Below are 20,664 nucleotides of genomic sequence, written 5' to 3'. Positions count from 1 at the left end.
TTAAAAGATGTCATGATGTTGTGCTATTGCAGTCTCCTGTCTCATGGTTTCGTTTGAATGCTTTTCCATGTGCTCTACACTATCTAAGGCAGTGCTAACACCCTGTAATGCATGTCTGATTACAGATCTGTATGAATGTTTTCTGATAGTGTTGTTTTTAATTAGCCAAAGGCTGTGAACTGATCATGTCAGCTTGCTCTACGCGACTGAACCAACATGTTTTTATTCTTACTTTATACACATGTATGACACATCAGATTCATATCAAGTTATATACCATGTTTCATATGAGTTTGAATAGTTTTTTGGTCCTACAATGACAAATTCACAACACCCTATGATGCATATTCAACCACAGTTGTTCTTTTCCTAAAAGGCCAGAGTAGAGGACGAGAAATATAATAACAATATAATCTGCGTATAATTAAAAGTTTCCAACTTGATGCAATCCATCTAAAGCATTTGTAATAGAAATGTGTTGTACATCATGTACTCCAGCCTTTTTCAACAGACTAGGTGTTATTTTTCTGTATTTCAAATAGCGAACACGAATGTTGATCTTTGCTAAGATACAATAAATACGGCAGTAAAAGATATAATGAGCAACCAGAACTCATAAACAGCATCTCTACTGGCTCTCACGCTCATGTCCCCTGATGGAAATCCATTATGCAAGTAACTTTTAGTCATAAAAGAAGAAATGACAGAGTAGAATAGATTAATCCAGCTGGAATATTCCTGAATATTATATGCAAGGACAGTACGCAATATCTATACACGCATCCTACATGAGGGAGAAATATTGTGTGAAAGAATGAAGGAAATCTGCGCTGGAATGCAAAAGAGATTGTGTATTCCTTCTGTCTCTCTCTCTGTCCTCCACAGTGTCGTGACTCACACCACAGGGGGTTATCAGTGGCTGGCAGCATCACACACACACAATGCTTTACACCAGTGTAACACAGAGCCCCGATAGATAATGGTGCCAGTGACTGTTGTTAAAGTGTTAACATTTCTCAGCAGCTCACGCAGTGGGGAGTCTCTCTGCGAATAGCCACACAACTGGATGAGTTGGTGTGAAAAGAGTCTAATTCAACGAGTGGGACGTTGTGAGAAATATATAAACGCTGTGTGACAGTGGATGCTGATCCATGCTGTAGTCATTTATCGCTGTCAAATTACAGCTCTTGATTACCCTTTGTTTTACGTAATGGCTTTACTAATAATGTTTGAAATGATTTTATTTCAAATGCGTCTTCGTTTTTAATATCCACCTCAGCTTTTGCACTAATACTCTTCTTGTCCAGGTCTAGTTTTTTTCTCTCTCCTGCATTACTAAAGCAGTGAATGTGATTAACTACATTGCACAGTTTGAGGCTATAAATCCAACTGGCCCAAGAAGATTTCAGTTTAATCAGCTGACTGGATTTGTCTACTACTGCTACGACAGTTTTACTGCTGTTAACATGTTGTTCTTCTTAATGTCTTGATTCTCAAATTGTGTAATCTCATTGCTAATTATAAATGGCCGACTATTTAAACAAAGCTTTTATTTTATGGGGAATCAATTTGAGCTGTTGTTGATGTTTCTACCTCCTCCAGGATGAAAATGACAACCCACCAGAGTTCAGCAAGCCGTCCTACATCGTCAAAATCCCAGAGAACATTATTGCAGGTGAGTCACTTTACACTATACATTTGGGGTAACAGTTTAGCTTCTAGAAGGCATTTCCTGGTGCATGACCAACACAGCACTTACACACTCCAAACACCATGTGTAGCACATGCAGTCCCCTCTTACTTGAATTGCCTCTCTATTAGCATATTCCCACTAATGGCTCTGCATTCCTCTTGGGGGCATGTTGTTTTTGATATGCTTCCCCTGGCCTCTTCCTCTTACTATCTTATTTGTTATGATTTTGCATAATGTATTAAATTCTCTATCAGAATGCAGGATATTGGCTATTCAAGGCAAAATTACAGGCTGCTCTATTCATTCTCATGCATGCATTCAGAAGAGTCTTTTATCCCAGACAATAGATTAGCTTCCAGTCGCTAGAGGTAAATGAGATGCTTGACCGCCCCTTTCTCTCTCCGAGCTCCAGCATACGCCGGGTTCTTTTTGTTTCTCGGACCCGCTTTAAAGGAGCACATAGCTGAGCGGCTTGGGCCAGGGCTGAGGTTCAGGGGACTGTGGCTAAAGTGCTTGGCCCCAAGCTGCGGGCCTCAGGCTCAGGCAGCAAGGCTGAGCTCAGGGCTAGCCCTGCGGCTCTGGCTAGCCTCTCATCCCCCTGTCTGCCTGGGTATTGATCAAGGCTGTGCCAAGTATAGGCTGTGCCAAACAAGCCAATAATCCACTAATCCATAAACCCACTCACTGCCATGCCATGAGTTGAGCTGTGGATGGGGGCGGAGAAGAAATTAGCTCTCTGAATGCCATTTCAGTCTGTCTCTGCAGCTAGACTTCACATATTTATTCCATAACTGTCTCTCAGTTCACTTTATTTTCTTTCTTTCTCCCCCTCCACGAGTTGTAACTTTCTTTCTGTCTCGCTCCCCTTCATCCCCCGCTCTCCTCCACAGGGGCGACAGTGCTGCTTGTGAATGCTACTGATTTGGACGCCTCGCGGGAGTTTGGCCAGGCCTCACTCATCTACTCCCTGGAGGGCTCCTCTCAGTTCCGTCTCAACTCGCGCTCAGGTGTGTGTGTGTGTGTTCCTGCTTGTACAAGTGGGTGTATTTTCTGAAAGTGTACTTGTCATTGAGACAGATTGTTGGAGATCTGATTCCATTTATCTTTCAAATTAGATTTGTTGGCCTGAAAATGATTCTTTCATATCTGTGCTTATTTACATCAGGGTCTGAAAACCCCTTTTTCTAAATCCTTCTTTAGCTCTTTACTTTGCTTGAATGCACATCATGGCTGGGTTTATTCTAACTTTGAACTAAATTCATCCTGACACGAGACAAGATTCGCTTTGTAAAAACATATCTGGCCTTCTCTTGGGTGTCCTCTTTGTTGTATTTTTGTTAATATGATGTGATCCTGTGTGTGTTTCAGGAGAGATCACCACCACAGCCCTGCTGGACCGAGAGCTGAAGTCAGAGTATATTCTGATAGTCAGAGCTGTGGATGGAGGTGTGGGCCCTCAGCAGAAAACAGGCATAGCCACGGTAACCAATGTATTTCTGATCCTAGCCCGTGTTCAATCAATTATAATTAGTTATAAAGACATATTCTATCACTTTTCTATTACATTATGACTTTCTTGCTTGTTGGCCACAATGATCAAAGGTCTTCTTATTTAGCTGACATAATTAATGAACTCCCACTTTCTTTAGGTGAACATCACCATCCTGGACATCAATGACAATGTCCCTATGTGGAGTGAAGATCCATACCATACCAACGTAGTGGAGATGAGTCCAATCAACACTGATGTTATCTCTGTATGTACACTAAGCCCAACTTTTTAAACTTGACATTATACATAGATGAATGGCTGATGGTTGAGAAAATGGTAAGGTGTGTGCAAATAAACCGACCAGACTAATACATATTAGAATTGATGGTTGCTGAACATCAGATTTAAATCATTAGTTTACTCTGTGATTTGATGTTATTACTCAGTTTGAAAACTTGTATCAGGCAAAAGATGAGTTTTAATTAAAAAAATAAACTTTGTTCAGAGTGATCAACATTGGAAGGTCATTATAGTATACATGAAAAACAGATGCATGTGCACGCATAGTCCTTCATTCTCAATGAACAAATTGCCATAACTGCCTAGGTCATCACAAAGTAAACACTCTGATATTACCCCAAACTCTCTCATCGTCCTGCTGCTGTCTCTGGCAATGTGTTGTTGTTAATTAAGCCCTGATTGTCCATTCATTAAAGAGGCGTCAGTGAGTGTAATTAAGGGAGTCCGATTGCTAATTAAAATGTAGCCTGCAGTCACACGCATAGCAAATGATTCAGCTGCTAGGCAGGAAAGAAGGCGAGAACCCATCTTGCAGAGCAGGAGAGAGCGGGAAAGTGAAATGAAAGTGTTACGCAGCTAAAACGTCGCTACATTTTACACTCGGCCCTGATCTCTCGTAGCCATTCCTCAGTTGAGTCCACTCATGGTGCATCCAGTGATGCGATGCATAGCGTATGTGACTCTCCGTGCTCGCTGGACAGACTGTTGCCCCTCTGACCATTTTTCAATAAATCAGACCACCCAGGCTTAAAGTCCTGTAATTGGCCCCAATGTAGCCCTGGCCCAACCAGTGTTTCCATGGAGACAAGGGGCCACCTGCTGCGTTCTCCTGGAGGTGTCCAGCCAGGCGATGAATTTGTTGGCTGTGCCCAGCGCAAGGATCATCCCACCTAAATCTCTGTGCCCCCCTACCATTGCCGCTGCAGGCCTTAACATTCAGCAGCTCTACACACACGGTACAGTCAGCCTCTAATATCTCATTTCAAAACACTATTCTCCTTTCTGCCTCTCTGCAGTCAGGCAGGGGCCACAGTTCAATAGACAAGGCTAATATATTTGCTCACCATCTTTTAATGTGCTCCGCTCAGGCCCGAATTGATTAGCTCAACTGGCCCCGGCCCGACACTTCCACACATCTTATATCACCTACCTTTGTCTGTGCAGTTGCTAATCAATGGGCCTAGGAGATGCCTGCCTACCATGTCCCCTAAATAATTAAATACCTGCAAAACCTTTGTTCCTCTAATGACCAATTAACCAGTTTCCAGCGTTTTTTAGTCAGTGCACTGAATAATTGATCAGCTCTTTAAGAATCAGCCAGTGTTTTTGCCAGGCTCCCGGCTTCACGCATTCATCACCCATTGCCACTTTGTGTCAGAAAAGTGACGTTAGCATTTTTCTTTGCGCTGACTTATGTGTTGAACAGTTGGAAAGTGTTGTGGGTGGAGAAGCTCTAGGGGTGGGATAGGGGTGTTCTTATTGCTATAACAACTTATATTGCTGTTTCCTTATTGTGTATTTCCTCCTTCCTCCCCTTTTCTCTCCTTACATTCCTGTTCCGGTACTACCTATACTACACTTTGCTTATACCTTTAGAATTCCTACATACATTGCATTGAAAACATACCTCTGTGTTGGGAGTTTATTAAAACTTCCCGGCAAAGAATATAAAGGGAGTATTTTTCCTGTCTCTCATCTGTCCAGGTGTTGGCTGTTGACCCTGACAATGGGCTAAATGGGACAGTGAGGTACAGTATCAGTCCAGAAAACCCCTTCTACACCATCAGCAGCAGCACAGGGAAGATCCGCACCAGTGGGTTAACTCTGGACAGGGAGAGCTCCAACCCCAGGGACGCAGTACTCATGAGGACTATCATCATCTCAGCTGTTGACCGTGGGTAGTCTGTGTGTGTGCGGTGGGATGTCAATGTGCACCCGTATTTGCCTTTTGCTGTGTAAATGTACCCGTCTCATGAAACACCTAAACCATGTGTAAGCAAGATCAAATCGCTTTATGTGATCCTCAGCAGAGGGCTTTCAATTCTGACCGATTAACCTCTTTCTTCAAGCCTCATCCCTCAAGTTTTATGTTGACCATGAAACTTTTACTGTGGCTAATAAATCCCTCTGACCGTGAGATGTGGGGCTCGTGTGTCTTTGTGTTCTCTGGCGCCCTCTTTAGGCGGGACACCTCCACTGCATGCATCAGTGAGCACCACTGTGTTTGTCAACCTGCTGGATCTCAACGACAACGACCCCACCTTCCTCAACCTGCCCTTTGTGGCTGAAGTGCCAGAGGGACTGCCCATCGGATCCTCCGTTTTTAAGGTAAAATATAAGACTATATCCATTTCTGATGGAATAAAAAAAAAAAGAATTATTCCTCTCATCTCATCTTTAATGAGATTGACTTTTCACTAACCTTCTCTACCTTTCTCTGTATCTTTCTGCTCCAGGTCCAGGTGGAGGATCCAGACGAAGATAAGAACGGATTGATAACAATGGCGTTACAGATGGGAATGCCTCGCCTCGACTTCGTCCTGAACACCTCCACCGGCATCCTCTCCTCCATGGCAGTCCTGGACCGGGAGCAGATTGGACAGTACCACTTGAGAATCATTGCATTCGACGCAGGGAAGTTCCCCCGCACCTCCACTTCAACCCTCACTGTCACAGGTCAGAGTCTGCAGATGTGGCTGCTGGTGATGATGATGAGAAGCTGAGTTTGAATTCCCTTTTGCTCTCTCTGAAATTACCCTACATGCTAAACTGCCAAGCCACGATATAATTGGATTCTGATATGGAGAGTTACTTCATTATGACAGATAGTTAACCACTGACTTCTCAGGAGTCTGCTGAGAATGAGGCTACCACCTGCTGGTGGGACCTGACAATCCATCAGGAAAAGGAAATAAAAAAAGGCAATGTTCAAACTGAATTGAACATGTTTTTTTCTTATCAGTCAGAAGCATCAACATATCCTGAACAGTTTTGGGTCTTACTTTTAGCTTCACCAGGAAAATCAGGATCAGCACCCTGTAGCTACTAAATATGTAATATCCTCTGTTTTAACAAGTATTAATATTCCCTGCACCACCCTGCTGCCTTATTTGTCCTCATGTACATCTATCTGTGTGTCCACATGTCTCTCTGTCTGTGTGTTTGTGTGTGTGGGTCAGTTCTGGATGTAAATGATGAGACGCCCACCTTCAACCCCAGCGTGTACAATGTTTCCCTGAAGGAGAGTGTCCCTAGAGACCACATTGTATCGCGCCTCAGCTGCTCTGACAACGACGCCGGCCTCAACGCCGAACTTAGCTACTTCATCACAGGTCAGAGGTCACAGTGGGAGTTGTGTTATGTCTGTCCGTGAGCTACAGTGTTGTACAGCTATTGGGAATATGTGCATGTACAGTACCTTTGTCCATCCATCCGTCTCTGTGTGAGTTTGTGTCAGCTGGGCTCCTCTTGCATGCTTCTTTTAGAATTAAAGCTGCACTGTATGTATGTGCATTGGCGTATTTGACTTATATTCTGTAAATTAATTTGGAACCTTTTTATGGTTTGTATTTTTAGGTGGTAATCAGGATGGCAAATTCAGCGTGGGCTTCAGAGATGGAGTAGTTCGGACTGTGGTTGGCCTGGACAGAGAGACCCAGGCAGCATACACTCTGGTAGTAGAAGCTATAGGTATGTCAGTTTTATACAAATCCTGTTATGACAGGACTTGTATTATTATGTTTTTGATCTTCAAAGCTGCCCCTTTCGACTTTTGCACGACAATGATGTAAAAGAAAAGTGATGCATGCACATGTGCAGTGATTTCAGTGTGTTGCTCAACTGCCTTTGTTCCTGATTGAAAAGAAAGAACCAAAACTCTGAGGTTTTCCTGTTTTGGAAACCATTGAGTCAGGATGGCTTATCTGTTGAGGGGGCCAGCAACACAAGGGAGAGGAGAAAAGGCAGAGATAATGTAAAACTGTGCAAGAGAACAGGATAACACATTTTGTTCTAATTCACAAGAAAATGACCTGATGAGCCAACAATGTTCCAGTCTTGCCTTTTTACAAGCTAATTTTGGTTTATTTTCACAAGATTAATGTATCTTTTAAGGTAACATATTAATACAGAGCCAGTTCCATTTTGTGTATACTGTACGTTGTAATGATGTATTTACGGCCTTAGCCTGTGAGATGTACAGCCATGAAATGAAAGCCAAGTCTATTTCCGTTGTCCTGGCGTCTACACTGAAATGTACCATTAACCTGAAGGATTGCAGCTGATGTGTTAGGGAATGCCTCTGCTTCTGCACATAGACAATGGTCCAGCGGGCAGCCGGAGAACAGGCACAGCCACTGTGTTTGTGGAGGTGCAGGACGTTAATGACAACAGACCCATCTTCCTACAAAACAGCTATGAGACCAGCATTCTGGAGAGTGTGACCCAAGGAACCAGCATCCTCCAGGTAGAAAACACACAAACACAGCTAAACACATTTAGTAACAAACTGCACTCAGCAGTCACACTTAAACATCATTTAATTTCATAACAAACACAAAGAATCAGCGTGGTATCTTTTGGCTCAGGTTGCATTTCTACATATAGTGCAGAGCTCTGCTGCAAAGAAAATCAATGCCCAACAACATAACCTTCTATAAAGGGTGACAAAATCCAAAAAAGGGTAAACCCTGCTACAGTCACTTTTTGATTTGATTTTGTAAACACTTGTTTAGTTGCAAACCTCATCCAGCTAGCATTCAAAGTAAACACGTTATCTTCATGTACTCTTCACCCACAGCTGTTATTAGTAATGTTTAGCACCATCCATGAGATAGTCAGTCAGTCCGTCCTGAGATCAGATTTCAGTGACATAGTCAAATAAACAAGGCATGGTGATATGGGGCTCCACACTGGCTTCTGGCTGTGCTGTCTGTCGGGCTGGAGTCCGGGCTGTGTTTAGGCTCTCGCGCCAGTGTGGCCTGCGAAGCGGCGGTCGTCTGAACGAAATGTTGTATGAACGCCGATACGATCCTAGTCTCCTCCACACCTTCAGCTGCGGCTCGCTGGACCCGTTTCCCCCACAGGTCAAACTCTCACCGCAGCTCGCCTCCGAGTCCCCGTCCTGCTCTGAGGGCCTGCACACTGCCAGGAAGGCGGCTAACCCCGCCAGCAGCAGCGATAGTCCCAGCACCACCATGATGGTGTATTCTGGGTCGTGGATATCTGAGGAATAGGATGGAGGCTGAGGGATGGTGGTGGTTGTGGTTGGGGTGGTTGGGGTGAAAATCAGACTGGACAGGGTGACATTTTCTGTGTAGGATGCCAAGGTGGAGTTGAAGTCTGAGACGGTGGTGTTCATTTTGTCTTGCCTCTGAATAAAGAAAACAACACTATTAGATTACATTTGTACATGTAATTTAGCTGAGGTTTTTATCCAAAGCAACTTACATTCACTACAATATCATAGACATGCCTATAAAAGCAATTTTAATTTAGGTTTAAATATCTTGCCTGAGGTGCCCCTTTACTAGTTAACCCCCTTAGCCATGTCCGATTGGAAGTTGATGTCAGGAGGTTTTGTGTGCATGTGGCATTTGTCTGCTTGTGTATGTTTCTCTGTGGATGTGAGTGTGTGTGTATGTGTGTGTGTATGCGTGTAGCCTTTGTAAGAGTACCACAGCAGCTCTCCGCGTCACTAGCCAAGCCTCACCAAGCTGAGTAGGTTTATTTTCACTTGATTGGGATCATACTCAAGGGCTTATAATAAACATGCACAAATGTACACAGAAACGCATGCATGCACATGCAGATACGTTGAGTGTTTGGCATTTGCGGCAATTATGCAGCTATTAAATCAAGGACTACAAAACAGTCAATGCTTGACAGGCTTTCTTCAATGTAAAACAAATTGGGTTTATTAAAATGCCCCTTGTAAAATGAAAAGCACCCACCTCTACTACCCTGGTCTCCAATTATCCCCCCCCCCCCAGCTTTCATTCCGTGCACCCCCATCTCCAGCATAGTAACATTTGTAAATGTCATCGTCCTTAATTCAGCGGAGACAAAGCATGGCTTATCGGTTTAAGGGAAACACATTGGGACGTGAAATTATTTTTAAGACCAAATGCCAGGAAGGCTGTGAAAAGGCCAGTGGAGCGGGATGGCTCGTTAGAGAGTCAGTTCATTAGTCAGCGCCTCCAAGCACATATGGCACATATGCACACACACATACACACAGCTATTCAAAGACAAACTTTCTTTCTCACCCGCACACACACTGTAGACGGTGCTGCACATATTCGTGATTAGGCACACTGCTCTTAAGCTTGGCAGCTTAGCTGTAAGGTACCCTCCCTCTCTATCGCCCCACATTGTTGCCCCTCCAGATCTGTCTGCTCAGCGAGTTGGGAAACAGTCAAACTCTTTTCTTATCTCTTTTACCAGCACACTTCGCATAACCTGTTAACATTTGTAAAGTTAATTTCTTTGTAACATTCTTGCATATTGTTATTTTTAGATTTTTTTACTTTTTACTTTAATCGCATCTTGATTGCTCGATGAAAGTATGTTCACCATATATTCTCTTCTTCTCTTTCTACATAGTGAAAGAAAATATGAACGGGTAATACACTAACGGTTTATCGATGTCAGATGTGTAGCCTCTGTTTGTTTATATTCAAAACTACCTTCCAGATAAGTCGTAACTCAATGTGTACAACAGTCCCTTCTTGCTCTCTTAGACAATGTGCACTTACTCAAGCACATGTCAAGCAGCTCACATGTTTGAAATGCTGGTTTTAGGAGTTGAACTCCAAAAGACTCCACAGCAGACATAAAAAACCTTTTAAGAATAAGGGTATGGAACAATAATGAGATTGTTAGCCATCTTTGACACTTAAGATTTGGAAAAACAACGTCATATTTACCTCTAAAATGTTAAGAAATAAACAGTTCTTTTTCTGACTGAACCTAAAAGTAATTTGTCATAAAACCCATTAAAATATATACTCACACCCACACTTTAGGGACTCTTTAAAACAGCGCCTTGCTTAGTTCCAGTAACTGAGGTCAGACCTGTTTCTTGGCTCCACGCACTTGTTTTCCCCCCTTAAACTGCTGCTTTCCCAGAGACAGAGGGGAAAACGCTGGGGAGGAAGAGGGCAACAAGTAGGAAAAGGGGGTAAAATGTGGGGAACAGGGAGCAACATCTCACTGCTGTTTTAAGTCCAGGGAGCCAAAGACAATACTGAGTGTCCTCAGCCATGCAGAGGCTTAGTGAATAATCTCTCAGTGCTTACACTCCACATGCTAACAATTACAACATCTGGCTCTGCAAAGTCGTCTTACAGTTTATACACCCCCTTTTATGGCCTAAGTGGTGCGGTCCGCTGTGTAATGCCCTATTCATCACTCCCCAATCTGACCCCCCAGCCCCTTTTCTCTCCCGTCTCCCCCTCCCCTCTCCTCCTCTTTTCTACTCCTCTCTCCACATTTCTTTATAAAGCTAATGAGACTGAAGTTGGGCCCCTCTTCACAGGGGGAGCGAGAGAGAGCAAAGGAGGACACACAGGGGCAGGGAAGAGAGAGAGTGTGTGTGTGTGTGTGTGTGTGTGTGTGTGTGTGTGTGTGTGTGTGTGTGTGTGTGTGTGTGTGTGTGTGTGTGTGTGTGTGTGTGTGTGTGTGTGTGTGTGTGTGTGTGTGTGTGTGTGTGTGTGTGTGTGTGTGTGTGTGTGTGTGTGTGTGTGTGTGTGTGTGTGTGTGTGTGTGTGTTTGTGCGTACCTGAGTGCTCGTACATGTGCTCGAGTGTCTCTGAGTGTGTGTCTCTGTATGCCATCGAATATGCACTTTGTGGGCACCTCCAGGGGGACTGACACATCCTCAGAGGAGCGGGCTGTGACATGCAGTCAGCCTCCTCCAGTGCCAGCGGCTCTGCGCCTCTCTGGATTCAGAAGTCAGTCTTATGACACGGCCCATTCAGCAGCAGCCCAGCATGCTCCACTATTTATCTGCCGTGCTCTTTGGAGCCGTGCTGTCTGCGCCGGGTTTGGGTTTTCTGGGTTGCTGCTGGCTCTCTGCCTGTGACACAGAGAGAGGAGTTCTGCCATTATACACTGACTGCCAAGCCATGTTGTGTTGTTGTGGCAACAAGACACTGTGTGTGTGTGTGTGTGTGTGTGTGTGTGTGTGTGTGTGTGTGTGTGTGTGTGTGTGTGTGTGTGTGTGTGTGTGTGTGTGTGTGTGTGTGTGTGTGTGTGTGTGTGTGTGTGTGTGTGTGTGTGTGTGTGTGTGTGTGTGTGTGTGTGTGTGTGTGTGTGTGTGTGTGTGTGTGTGTGTGTGATGAGAAAAATACTGATTTTTCCATCTTGTTTGTAGAAAGCATTGAATCGATTCATTCTTTTATGAAAAGTACTGTCAATCGCATGACCTTCGGGAGATCAACACACTGGTCAAGTCTTTCATAATTATGTGCATATCTTGGAAGAACTATCAACTATTGTCAGTCTGAAAAGTAAAAAATAACATTGTTATGGTGCAAGTTTTTTCTTATTCATTATACTTTTTCAGTGGAACACTAAAGTATTTATAAAACTAAAAGTATCCACAAAAAACATAAAAAATACTCATACATAATAAAAAATATATGATGCAATAATTATTATTATTTAAACAAAACCAAAAATAGGCAAAAAGAAGGGAAAAGAAAAGAGACACAAAGAGTATAGATGAAAGTATATTGTGCTACTTTATTATTATAAATGGTTTCGTTGTTGTGGGGCGTGTCTCTGAATGTGCGGCAGGAAAGCCAAGGAGGTTTTATTAGAAGGGATTATATTGTCTTTTAAGTTTGAAGAAAGCTGTTCCAGGTTTTCATGATCTGTTTAAAGATTGAGCTTGTGGTTAATTGCTATTTTAGTACTGTCTTCGCAATTGATTATGGTACCAGTTGCACATGGAGATGTATGTTTTTCCAGTTTTTTGTTTAAAGGGGACCTATCATGCAAAATGCACTTTTGTACGTCTTTTATACATGAATATGTGTCCCCGGTGTTCCAGGGAACTCACCAAGTGTCAGAAAACACAACCCTCTCTATTTTCCTCCATACCCAAATCTCTAAAAAAGGGGCTGCAACGGATCTGATCAAAACTGATCCAGACTTTCCTGACGTCAGGACAGTGGCGCTACGGCTATTGGGCCAACTCCACCAATCAGGAGGAGACAACCACGGCATTCCCGTTCGAAAGCGCTGGAGACGTTGTAGTACATATGCCAGGCCTGTAGATGGTGCTGTTCTCACTGAATCAACCCTTGCTAAAACAGATCTAAAAAATGTCAAATTGAGCAAAATGAGGCATGGCTAAAATGCATGATCTGTTTGGTATTTTGAAAAAAAAAAAGTATAAATATGCCTTATATAGGTATGGTCCTACACTATATTATTCAAATATAGCATGATAGGTCCACTTTAAATATTGTAGTTTTGTTTGTTTGGTGTCTGTCAAGTTTTGTTATGCAATAACAGCTGTTTGCTGGTGTTTGTCTGTCCAGGTTCAAGCTACAGATGCAGACCAGGGGGAAAATGGCGGGGTTCTGTATAGGATTCTCACTGGTAAGTTTTGCTTAACTTTGATTTTCCCTCCGTATGGCCTTCACATAATGGTCTCCTCTCTCACAAACAAATAAGTGAAAGAGCAGGCTCCAAGTCAATTAAAGCATTACATTCATTTTGGTAGCGTTGGTAATCCACGTGTTCAAAATGGGTGCAAACCACAGAAACATTTTCAGAACATTGTGTTTTATTCATTCTTGAGGAATGGTTTGATGGTTGATTTCGTGTTTGGCTTAATGATGGTTAAAAGGATGATCATTTTTGTTTCACTTCCGTGCTTCGTTGAGTTGTTTTCTTTATATTCGTTTGTTGTATTTATGCTGCTGTAGCGTGTAAATCATGGTGTAAATGCGTGTTTGAATTTATGTATACAGTCTATGGTTTGAATGTATGCCGTTGGACCCCAGGAACAATAGCCAAAGCTCATGTTAGTGCTAATGGGGATCCTAATGAAAAAATAAAGACCTTTGGTGAATCAGGCTTATCTGGCAAAATTCTTCTGATATGAAAATTGTTTCAAATGCAAAAATTCTAATGTAAGAAAGCAGTCGGTGTTAATAATTCAGATCTTACCACAGTAAATATATACCATTTGTGACAGGTTCTTAAATCAAGTTTAATTTTCATTGAAAGCCACTTAAATTATCTCACCCAATTTGCAAATGCCAATTGCTTCTAATCCGTGTATCTACCGTCCATTTGTTTTTCTTTATTAAACAAGTAAACGGAAGAGCGTGAGAGGCCTTTTTGCTTTTGACCTTACTAAATGGTCTAATGGTCATTGGAGCGAGGGGCGGGGCGAAACTCACGGAAGTGATTTCAAAACAAAAGCACTCGTTTGCTTGGAACTGTGATAATATTATACACAAGGTGAATTTAGCGATCACAACGAAAACAGCCAAGACACATTTTGAGCCCTGAAAACTAATGTTATTAAGGGCTGTAAATATAATAAGCCTATGTCTAAAATGGACAACATTGTAAGGAGATTTAAACTATACAGCGATTATTATTATTATATACTGCGGTCAACTCAGCCGTCTCTCAAGTTTGTTTTTTCAAATCAGCAGCTCTTCATTTTTTTCCCTGCTATATTCAATGACTGATACAAATATTATTTACCACAAGTTCTTAATAAAACTGACACTGTTGGACTCGGTACTAGTTTCACTTCTACCAGAAATAAAATGAAGTACTTTTACTGTGTACTTTGTGAGTAATCCTCTGTCAGAGTCCCCTCCATAGTACATAATGCATGTTTTTCTGCTATCTTTGATGAGTGATAAAAATACAATTTTACCATTAGTTCTTAATGAAATTGATACTGTTTTAATAGTCCTGTCTTTAAGTATAATACAATGTAAAGTCCTTTTCCTGCACCATTTTAAGGCTTCAAAACAGGCATTTTTACTGTATGTGTTTGGAGAAATAACACAATCAATGGCCCAGAATTGTACTTTATAAACTATGAATCTTGTGGTGCTTGAAGAAATACACACTGGCTAAGCCGGCCAGGATATATATATATATATGCCTTTTTTGGAGCCCTTTTTTGCAATATTTATTCAAATGTGACTAGTTATTTAAACAAACCACTATCTGAGGGTAATACAAGCAACCATAAAACGCCCTTTATCTAGAGAGCCATTGAAGCCCATGAAGAATTTATCCTTCCACAAATCTTTTCATCTGCTGTATTAATAAAGTTGGCACGTGTTTTCAAATTCAAGTTAAGGCACTATCTGTGCAGAACATTAAACATATTCTTCATTTGCAGTATTTTATTTTAAAAGTGTTCAGAAAGACTGCATCAATGATATGCTATATATCTATATATATATATAATATCAATATTGTTATTAACTTTAACCAAAGTCAATTTAAATAGCGAGCAAAAATGGGATAATTGCCATGCATGTGGTGTTTGATATAGTTTACGTTCAATTTAAAATATTTTAGGCAGAAAAAAGTATAGACTAAACCTTTTTTAATAATTTACTATAATTTAGAAAGGTTTTTGTGAGAAATCATTTCAAAAGTAAACTTTTTTTCCTTTTGTATTTCAATTTGAAATGTTTGCACACAACATTATTAATGTATACATTTTTATCAATTTTTTTAAATTATGAACCCATTTATTTTATTGTATTTCCTTGAGGCTGGGGAAGATATCCAGCAGTTCAACTTGCAAATGTTGTAATACAAGTAAGTATATAAGTATAACATGGACAAGTAAATAAAATAAGTTTAGTAGAAGGATGTGGATTTATTTTCTCTCACCTTGTAATTACACAATCAAACAATCTATAATTTAGCTCTGGCCTTCACTCACAAAAAAACATTTAGTTGAATTGGACACATTTTTCGAAGCTCTATTGACTGACACGCAATGACTGGGACTGATGGAAGAATCTGAGAGGAATGAACTAGGAGCAGACAAATAATCCTATTTAAAAGACAGCAGCATCATAAGAGGCCAACAAGAGTCACAGGGGTTTGTCACTTTGCTGAAGGATAGTTGTGACCAGCTATCCAGGCCAGACTCTAAAGACTTTCCAAGGGGTAAAAATGCTGCTGCGGGAGTACTGACTGGAAGTATTGCTGATATCATGTCTACCATATCCTCTTCAAATAATCTGTCCAACAATATAAGTCTGATGAAGAAAGGTGTTTTAACGCTTATTCAAAATAGCAAAGAAACATGCATTCTTGTACTCAGGAGGGGACATTGACAGAGGATTACTCAAAAAGTACACAGTAAAAGTACTTCATAGTACTTGTGGGAGTAGTTTCACTAGTACTGAGTCCAACAGTGTCAATCTCAAGAAGAACTAATGGCAGAAAAAATAATAACAAACTCGAGAGACGGCTGAGTTGACCGCAGTGCAGAATCGCTGCATAGTTTAAATCTCCTAACAATGTTGTCCATTTTAGACATAGGCTTATTATATTTACAGCCCTTAATAACATTCATTTTCAGGGCTCAAAATGTGTCTTGGCTGTTTTCGTTGTGATCACTAAATTCACCTTGTTTATAATTTTATCACCGTTCCAAGCACACGAGTGCTTTTGTTTTGAAATCACTTCCGTGAGTTTCCCCCCGCCCCTCGCTCCAATGACCATTAGACCATTTAGTAAGGTCAAAAGCAAAAAGGCCTCTCAGACGCTCTTCCGTTTACTTGTTTCATAAATAAAAACAAATGGATGGTAGATACACGGATTGCCTCTAAACCCATAAATTAGATTGAATGTTTTACTAAAATGTGTTTTCTCTTGCTCTGACTCTCCCTCTGCACACAGGCAACAGCAACAGTCTGTTCAGCATTGACAGGCAGAGCGGGCTGCTGACCAGAGGCAGCAGGGCGCTGGACAGAGAGACCAGCAGCTCCCATGTGTTGGAGGTGGAGGCCTACAACAGTGACGAGGGCAGCATGAGGAGCTTCGTCAGGGTGAGGAAGAGGCTGTAACAAGTGCAATTGTCATCCAGTTGCTTCATGCTTAACGTGTAGCATAATTATTTGGAAATACTTCTTTATTTCTATTTTTATATAGAGTTCTTCAAATGTAGTTTTGTATCACTCTCTGGCATAGGATTTTCTATTTAGATTAACAATGTTCTGTCTTAGCTTCTTTTGATAGAGCATAAATGTTTCTAAATTTAAATGAAACATTTCTTGTATTTGAAAATGGTCCTAAGTCCCAAAAGATAATTTGACAAGAAATGTGGACTTCATAGAGCCCCTTCAGTGGGCCTATAATGTCTATGGTACTATTACGTAATAGTTACAAAACAAGGCCCCTCCCAGAAAGTATGAATAGGTCACAAAGATGTTAATGTGCCACATATCCTTCCTCTGCAGGTGATCATTTATGTTGACGATGCCAATGATGAGGCCCCCGTGTTTACCCAGCAACAATACAACCGTCTGGGCCTGAGGGAGACGGCAGGTGTCGGCACCTCTGTGATTGTGGTGCGCGCCACAGACCCCGACACTGGTGAGTGCAGCCTCAGATCAATCTAAAGACCTGAGCGAAGGAAGTAGTGTCAGTTCCTGTTGATCAGTATCAGCCATAACACTAAAATAAATATGTTGCTGACTGTGGCCACTTCTGCTCTGCAGGCACTCCGCAGTTGTTTACAGCTCACCACTTACCCTGACACATCCGTGTACCACTCCAAAGACCAACATCAAACCTCTTTAACACATCTGTTTAACACGTGTTATATCTAGTGTGTAAATTGTACTTTTTAAAAGGGCCTATAAGGCTTTTGGGGGTTTCCCTTTCCTGTAGTGTTTTATCTAGGTTTTTGTGTATGGTCTGCAAAGGCTAAAATCCCAAAGTTCCCTAAAGAGGGAGTGTCTCTCCCACACTCCCCCCCTGCCTGAAACACCTCCATTGGACCCCTTTGTTTACTTACTGTAGCATAGTGACATCACTACGTAACACTTGTGCTTCTATTGGCTAGCTCTCCAAACCATTGTACTTAATATAGTAAGGCAAAGGACATTTCTAAGCAGTTGACCAATCACAACAGAGCCGGCCAGCTAACCAATCAGAGCAGACTGGGCTCTGGTTTCAGACAGAGGGTGAAAAGAGGTGCTGCAGCACAGGCAGTATGAGGAAAATAAAGAGCTTTTTGAACATTAAAGCATGGAGACATGTCACAGTGAAAATTCAAAAAAACATGATGGTGTAGCACTCAAATGTGTCCCAATGGCTTTGATGACCTGCTTTGTCATGGAAATATGTCACATTTATTTATGTGTAATTGAATTACATTATGCTCTTTCATGTCTCCCCAATGCTGTATAACATGGGTACATACATAAACATAAAAATTGGCATTTACTGTAACTGACATTTAAATCTTTACTTCTGCTCCACAGTACAGACTTCCTCCTTTCACTTCCCGTGGTGTAAAGTGTTTCTTAGACTCCTTGTGATACATCTAGTACTGTGACATACATTTTCCAAAACATGAGAGCAAGCTTATAACTAAGATAAACACAACAGAGTGCCTACAACAGTGTTCAATCAAATATAGAATAGAGGAAGCTGTGCAAAAATGTTACAAGATGTGTCAAGTTGTTTATCCAAGTTACTGTGTTACCTCTCACAGAAGTTTGCAATTGCGTGTTTTCAGACTGGTTATTGTAAGCTTTTCCTATCCCTTCTTCCCACTCAGGTGATGGTGGAGCCGTTGCTTACGCCCTTGTGACCGGCTCAGACCGCAAGTTTGAGGTGGATGTGAGCACTGGCCTGGTAACCACTGTGGACTACCTGGACTACGAGACCAAGACCACCTATCTGATGAACGTCTCTGTCACTGACCAAGCCCCCCCTTTCCACAAAGGCTTCTGCACCGTCTACGTCACGCTGCTCAATGAGCTGGACGAGGCCGTGGCCTTCTTATCCGCCGGGTACGAGGTTTCGCTTGGTGAGAACATTGCCACGGGGACCCAGGTGACCCAGGTGCAGGCCCAGTCAGCTGACAACCTGAACCAGTTGACTTACCGCTTCGACCCTGACACGTCGCCTTCCGCTCTGGCCCTCTTCAAGATAGACAGCGTCACGGTGAGTTGGAGGAGCAGTGGAAGAAGATATCAATACAATGTACATTTGTGTTCACTTCCAAGACTACACCCACCTTCTGCCAAAAATGCTTCATCCATTAACCAGTGTGTGATTCAATAACACCTCTCCCCCTGTGATTTAAGATTGCCGCTGTATGACTGTAAACTGATCAAAGAGCTTGTTTGCTTTGAAGTCATTTGATTCCTTTTGTAGATGAGAAATGGGATGTTTTCTGTTGTGGTTGACTTGTATGATACTGTTAGTCTATGGCGTTGTTACATTAGTAGACATCTATCTTATAGGATGTAACAATGTGTGTGTTGTTTCAGGGCCGTATCACAGTGACCGGCCTGCTGGACAGAGAGAAAGGCGATATGTACACCTTGACTGTTGTCGCTGATGATGGAGGACCCAAAAAGGACTCCACTGTGGTATGCTTTATTCTGAATTTGATTATTTAATCTCCCTTCTTTTTGTGTACAACGTTCTTTTTAATACAGCATGTGTCATGTTTACTCTGTTGTAGAAAACCTAATGGCATTCCTCTTTTATTCATTGCATCTCTCATTGGAAGTGCAGAAGGTAAGACTTCTGATCTTTTAAGATGGCAACATGAAATGTATTCATCTGCATGATTTGACTTTCTTTAGTTATTTGATATATCGCAACGGTAAGTATTTATTTGATTTTGAAAGTTATGGAGCCCATATTTTATATTACCTCTATACAGGTTTCGATCACAATCCTGGATGAGAATGACAACAGTCCAGAGTTTGACATCACATCCGATACTTCAGTGGACATCCGAGAGAACACAGCCATGGGGAAAAAAGTGGCAGTCGTGCTGGGAAGGGACAGAGATGCTGGATTAAACGGACTGGTGAGGATAAATAAAAGAAAGATGGAAACACATGGACTAGTGACAGATTTAATTATAATGTGTGGCTCTTAAACATAAATGGATATACACTGCTTTACAGCAATTAGCCAAATGAATAACATCACAAAACACAAACATATTCCTGGAACTGAAAACTATGCCAGATTGTACAGCTTTTAAACATAACATGTTGATTTAAATGAGGTCACCAGGTTTAGAGTAAACTACATCAGCCAAGTATGTTTAAATGAGGAACTTGACTCTGGCATTTCCAATAACAAGTTCAGGAAGTTTAGCACCACATTTTTCTTCTTACACTCTGCGTGTGTTACTTTTCTCCTAACCAACACAGCCCCTTGTGTCCCTCAGTCAAAAAATGCAGTTGCATTACTTGGGTATTTGTCTCCTCTTGGTTCTGTTACTCAATGAGGGGTCTCATTTGTGCTCCCCATTTATTCTTTAACATGTGCTGGGATTTATTCTGGATTTATAACCTGCACAGCCACATGAGGGTGGTCCTTAAAAGTGAAAGTCGGAAAGTCTAAGCTCCAACCCCCAGAATTCAATTCCGACTTTCAATTTTAAGGACCACCCTACGTGAGGCTAAACTTCAAGGTTGATGAGGGAGGGGTAAATGTTGTTGGAATTTGAATAACATTCACCAGGAGAGTTTTCTTGACCAGTATAACGAATTCCGGTGGTTGGAGCTTAAAATAAATGAATTCAAAAAATGTACCTCTCACGAAAGACCACCCTAAGCCAACAACTATGAACTGTCTTATTCTTTCTCTCTCTCTCCTTTCTCATTACTCTCTCTCAGGTCAATTTCACTCTGGTGGCAGGCAACATGGAGGACGTGTTCAAGATCAAGACTGTGAACAACACCTATGGGGAGGTTTTTGTCAACGCTCCTCTGGACAGGGAGTCAGTAGACCGCTACCTGCTGAAGGTCAGGCAGCAATCCACATGTTATGATGATATCACTCGCCATAAAAAGATATCTTTATGGTCATATACACATTTAACATTTAAACCATAACCTTGAATTACTGTCCAACATCAGCACAAAAATAACCCGATGCCTTGTAACACTTGTTTCATGAAAAAATACTT

At 41.7% G+C, this 20,664-nt stretch overlaps 2 protein-coding genes across 3 annotated transcripts in view; one reads left to right on the top strand and one right to left on the bottom strand.

Moving 5' to 3' along the window:
* cdh23 (cadherin-related 23) overlaps nucleotides 1–20,664 on the top strand; it is a 185,371-nt gene that overhangs the window by 130,641 nt on the left and 34,066 nt on the right. The window contains 18 exon segments of the mRNA XM_034152488.1: nucleotides 1,603–1,675; nucleotides 2,584–2,700; nucleotides 3,062–3,174; nucleotides 3,343–3,450; nucleotides 5,190–5,379; nucleotides 5,668–5,813; nucleotides 5,942–6,161; nucleotides 6,665–6,817; nucleotides 7,062–7,175; nucleotides 7,802–7,950; nucleotides 13,034–13,094; nucleotides 16,395–16,543; nucleotides 16,955–17,090; nucleotides 18,283–18,671; nucleotides 19,001–19,102; nucleotides 19,251–19,253; nucleotides 19,402–19,551; nucleotides 20,372–20,500. Of these exon segments, the coding sequence (XP_034008379.1) occupies nucleotides 1,603–1,675; nucleotides 2,584–2,700; nucleotides 3,062–3,174; nucleotides 3,343–3,450; nucleotides 5,190–5,379; nucleotides 5,668–5,813; nucleotides 5,942–6,161; nucleotides 6,665–6,817; nucleotides 7,062–7,175; nucleotides 7,802–7,950; nucleotides 13,034–13,094; nucleotides 16,395–16,543; nucleotides 16,955–17,090; nucleotides 18,283–18,671; nucleotides 19,001–19,102; nucleotides 19,251–19,253; nucleotides 19,402–19,551; nucleotides 20,372–20,500 (2,502 nt within the window).
* LOC117499843 (uncharacterized protein C10orf105-like) lies at nucleotides 8,006–10,577 on the bottom strand. Of its 2 annotated transcripts, none has more exons than XM_034152491.1 (2): nucleotides 10,498–10,577; nucleotides 8,006–8,856 (listed from the first exon to the last, which is right to left on the bottom strand). In XM_034152491.1, exon 2 carries the CDS (start codon nucleotides 8,842–8,844, stop codon nucleotides 8,341–8,343), a length of 504 nt encoding a protein of 167 aa, XP_034008382.1. In that variant the 5' UTR covers nucleotides 8,845–8,856; nucleotides 10,498–10,577; the 3' UTR covers nucleotides 8,006–8,340. The 2 variants fall into 2 exon arrangements, with proteins under 2 accessions (XP_034008382.1, XP_034008383.1); XM_034152492.1 differs by having other exon boundaries at nucleotides 10,504–10,559.

This window comes from Trematomus bernacchii, unplaced genomic scaffold (assembly GCF_902827165.1).
Source record: "Trematomus bernacchii unplaced genomic scaffold, fTreBer1.1, whole genome shotgun sequence".
In the NCBI taxonomy this organism is placed as follows: Eukaryota; Metazoa; Chordata; class Actinopteri; order Perciformes; family Nototheniidae; genus Trematomus; species Trematomus bernacchii.
Note: the sequence above shows the minus strand (reverse complement) of the source record. Positions and strands in the feature narration are given on the sequence as shown.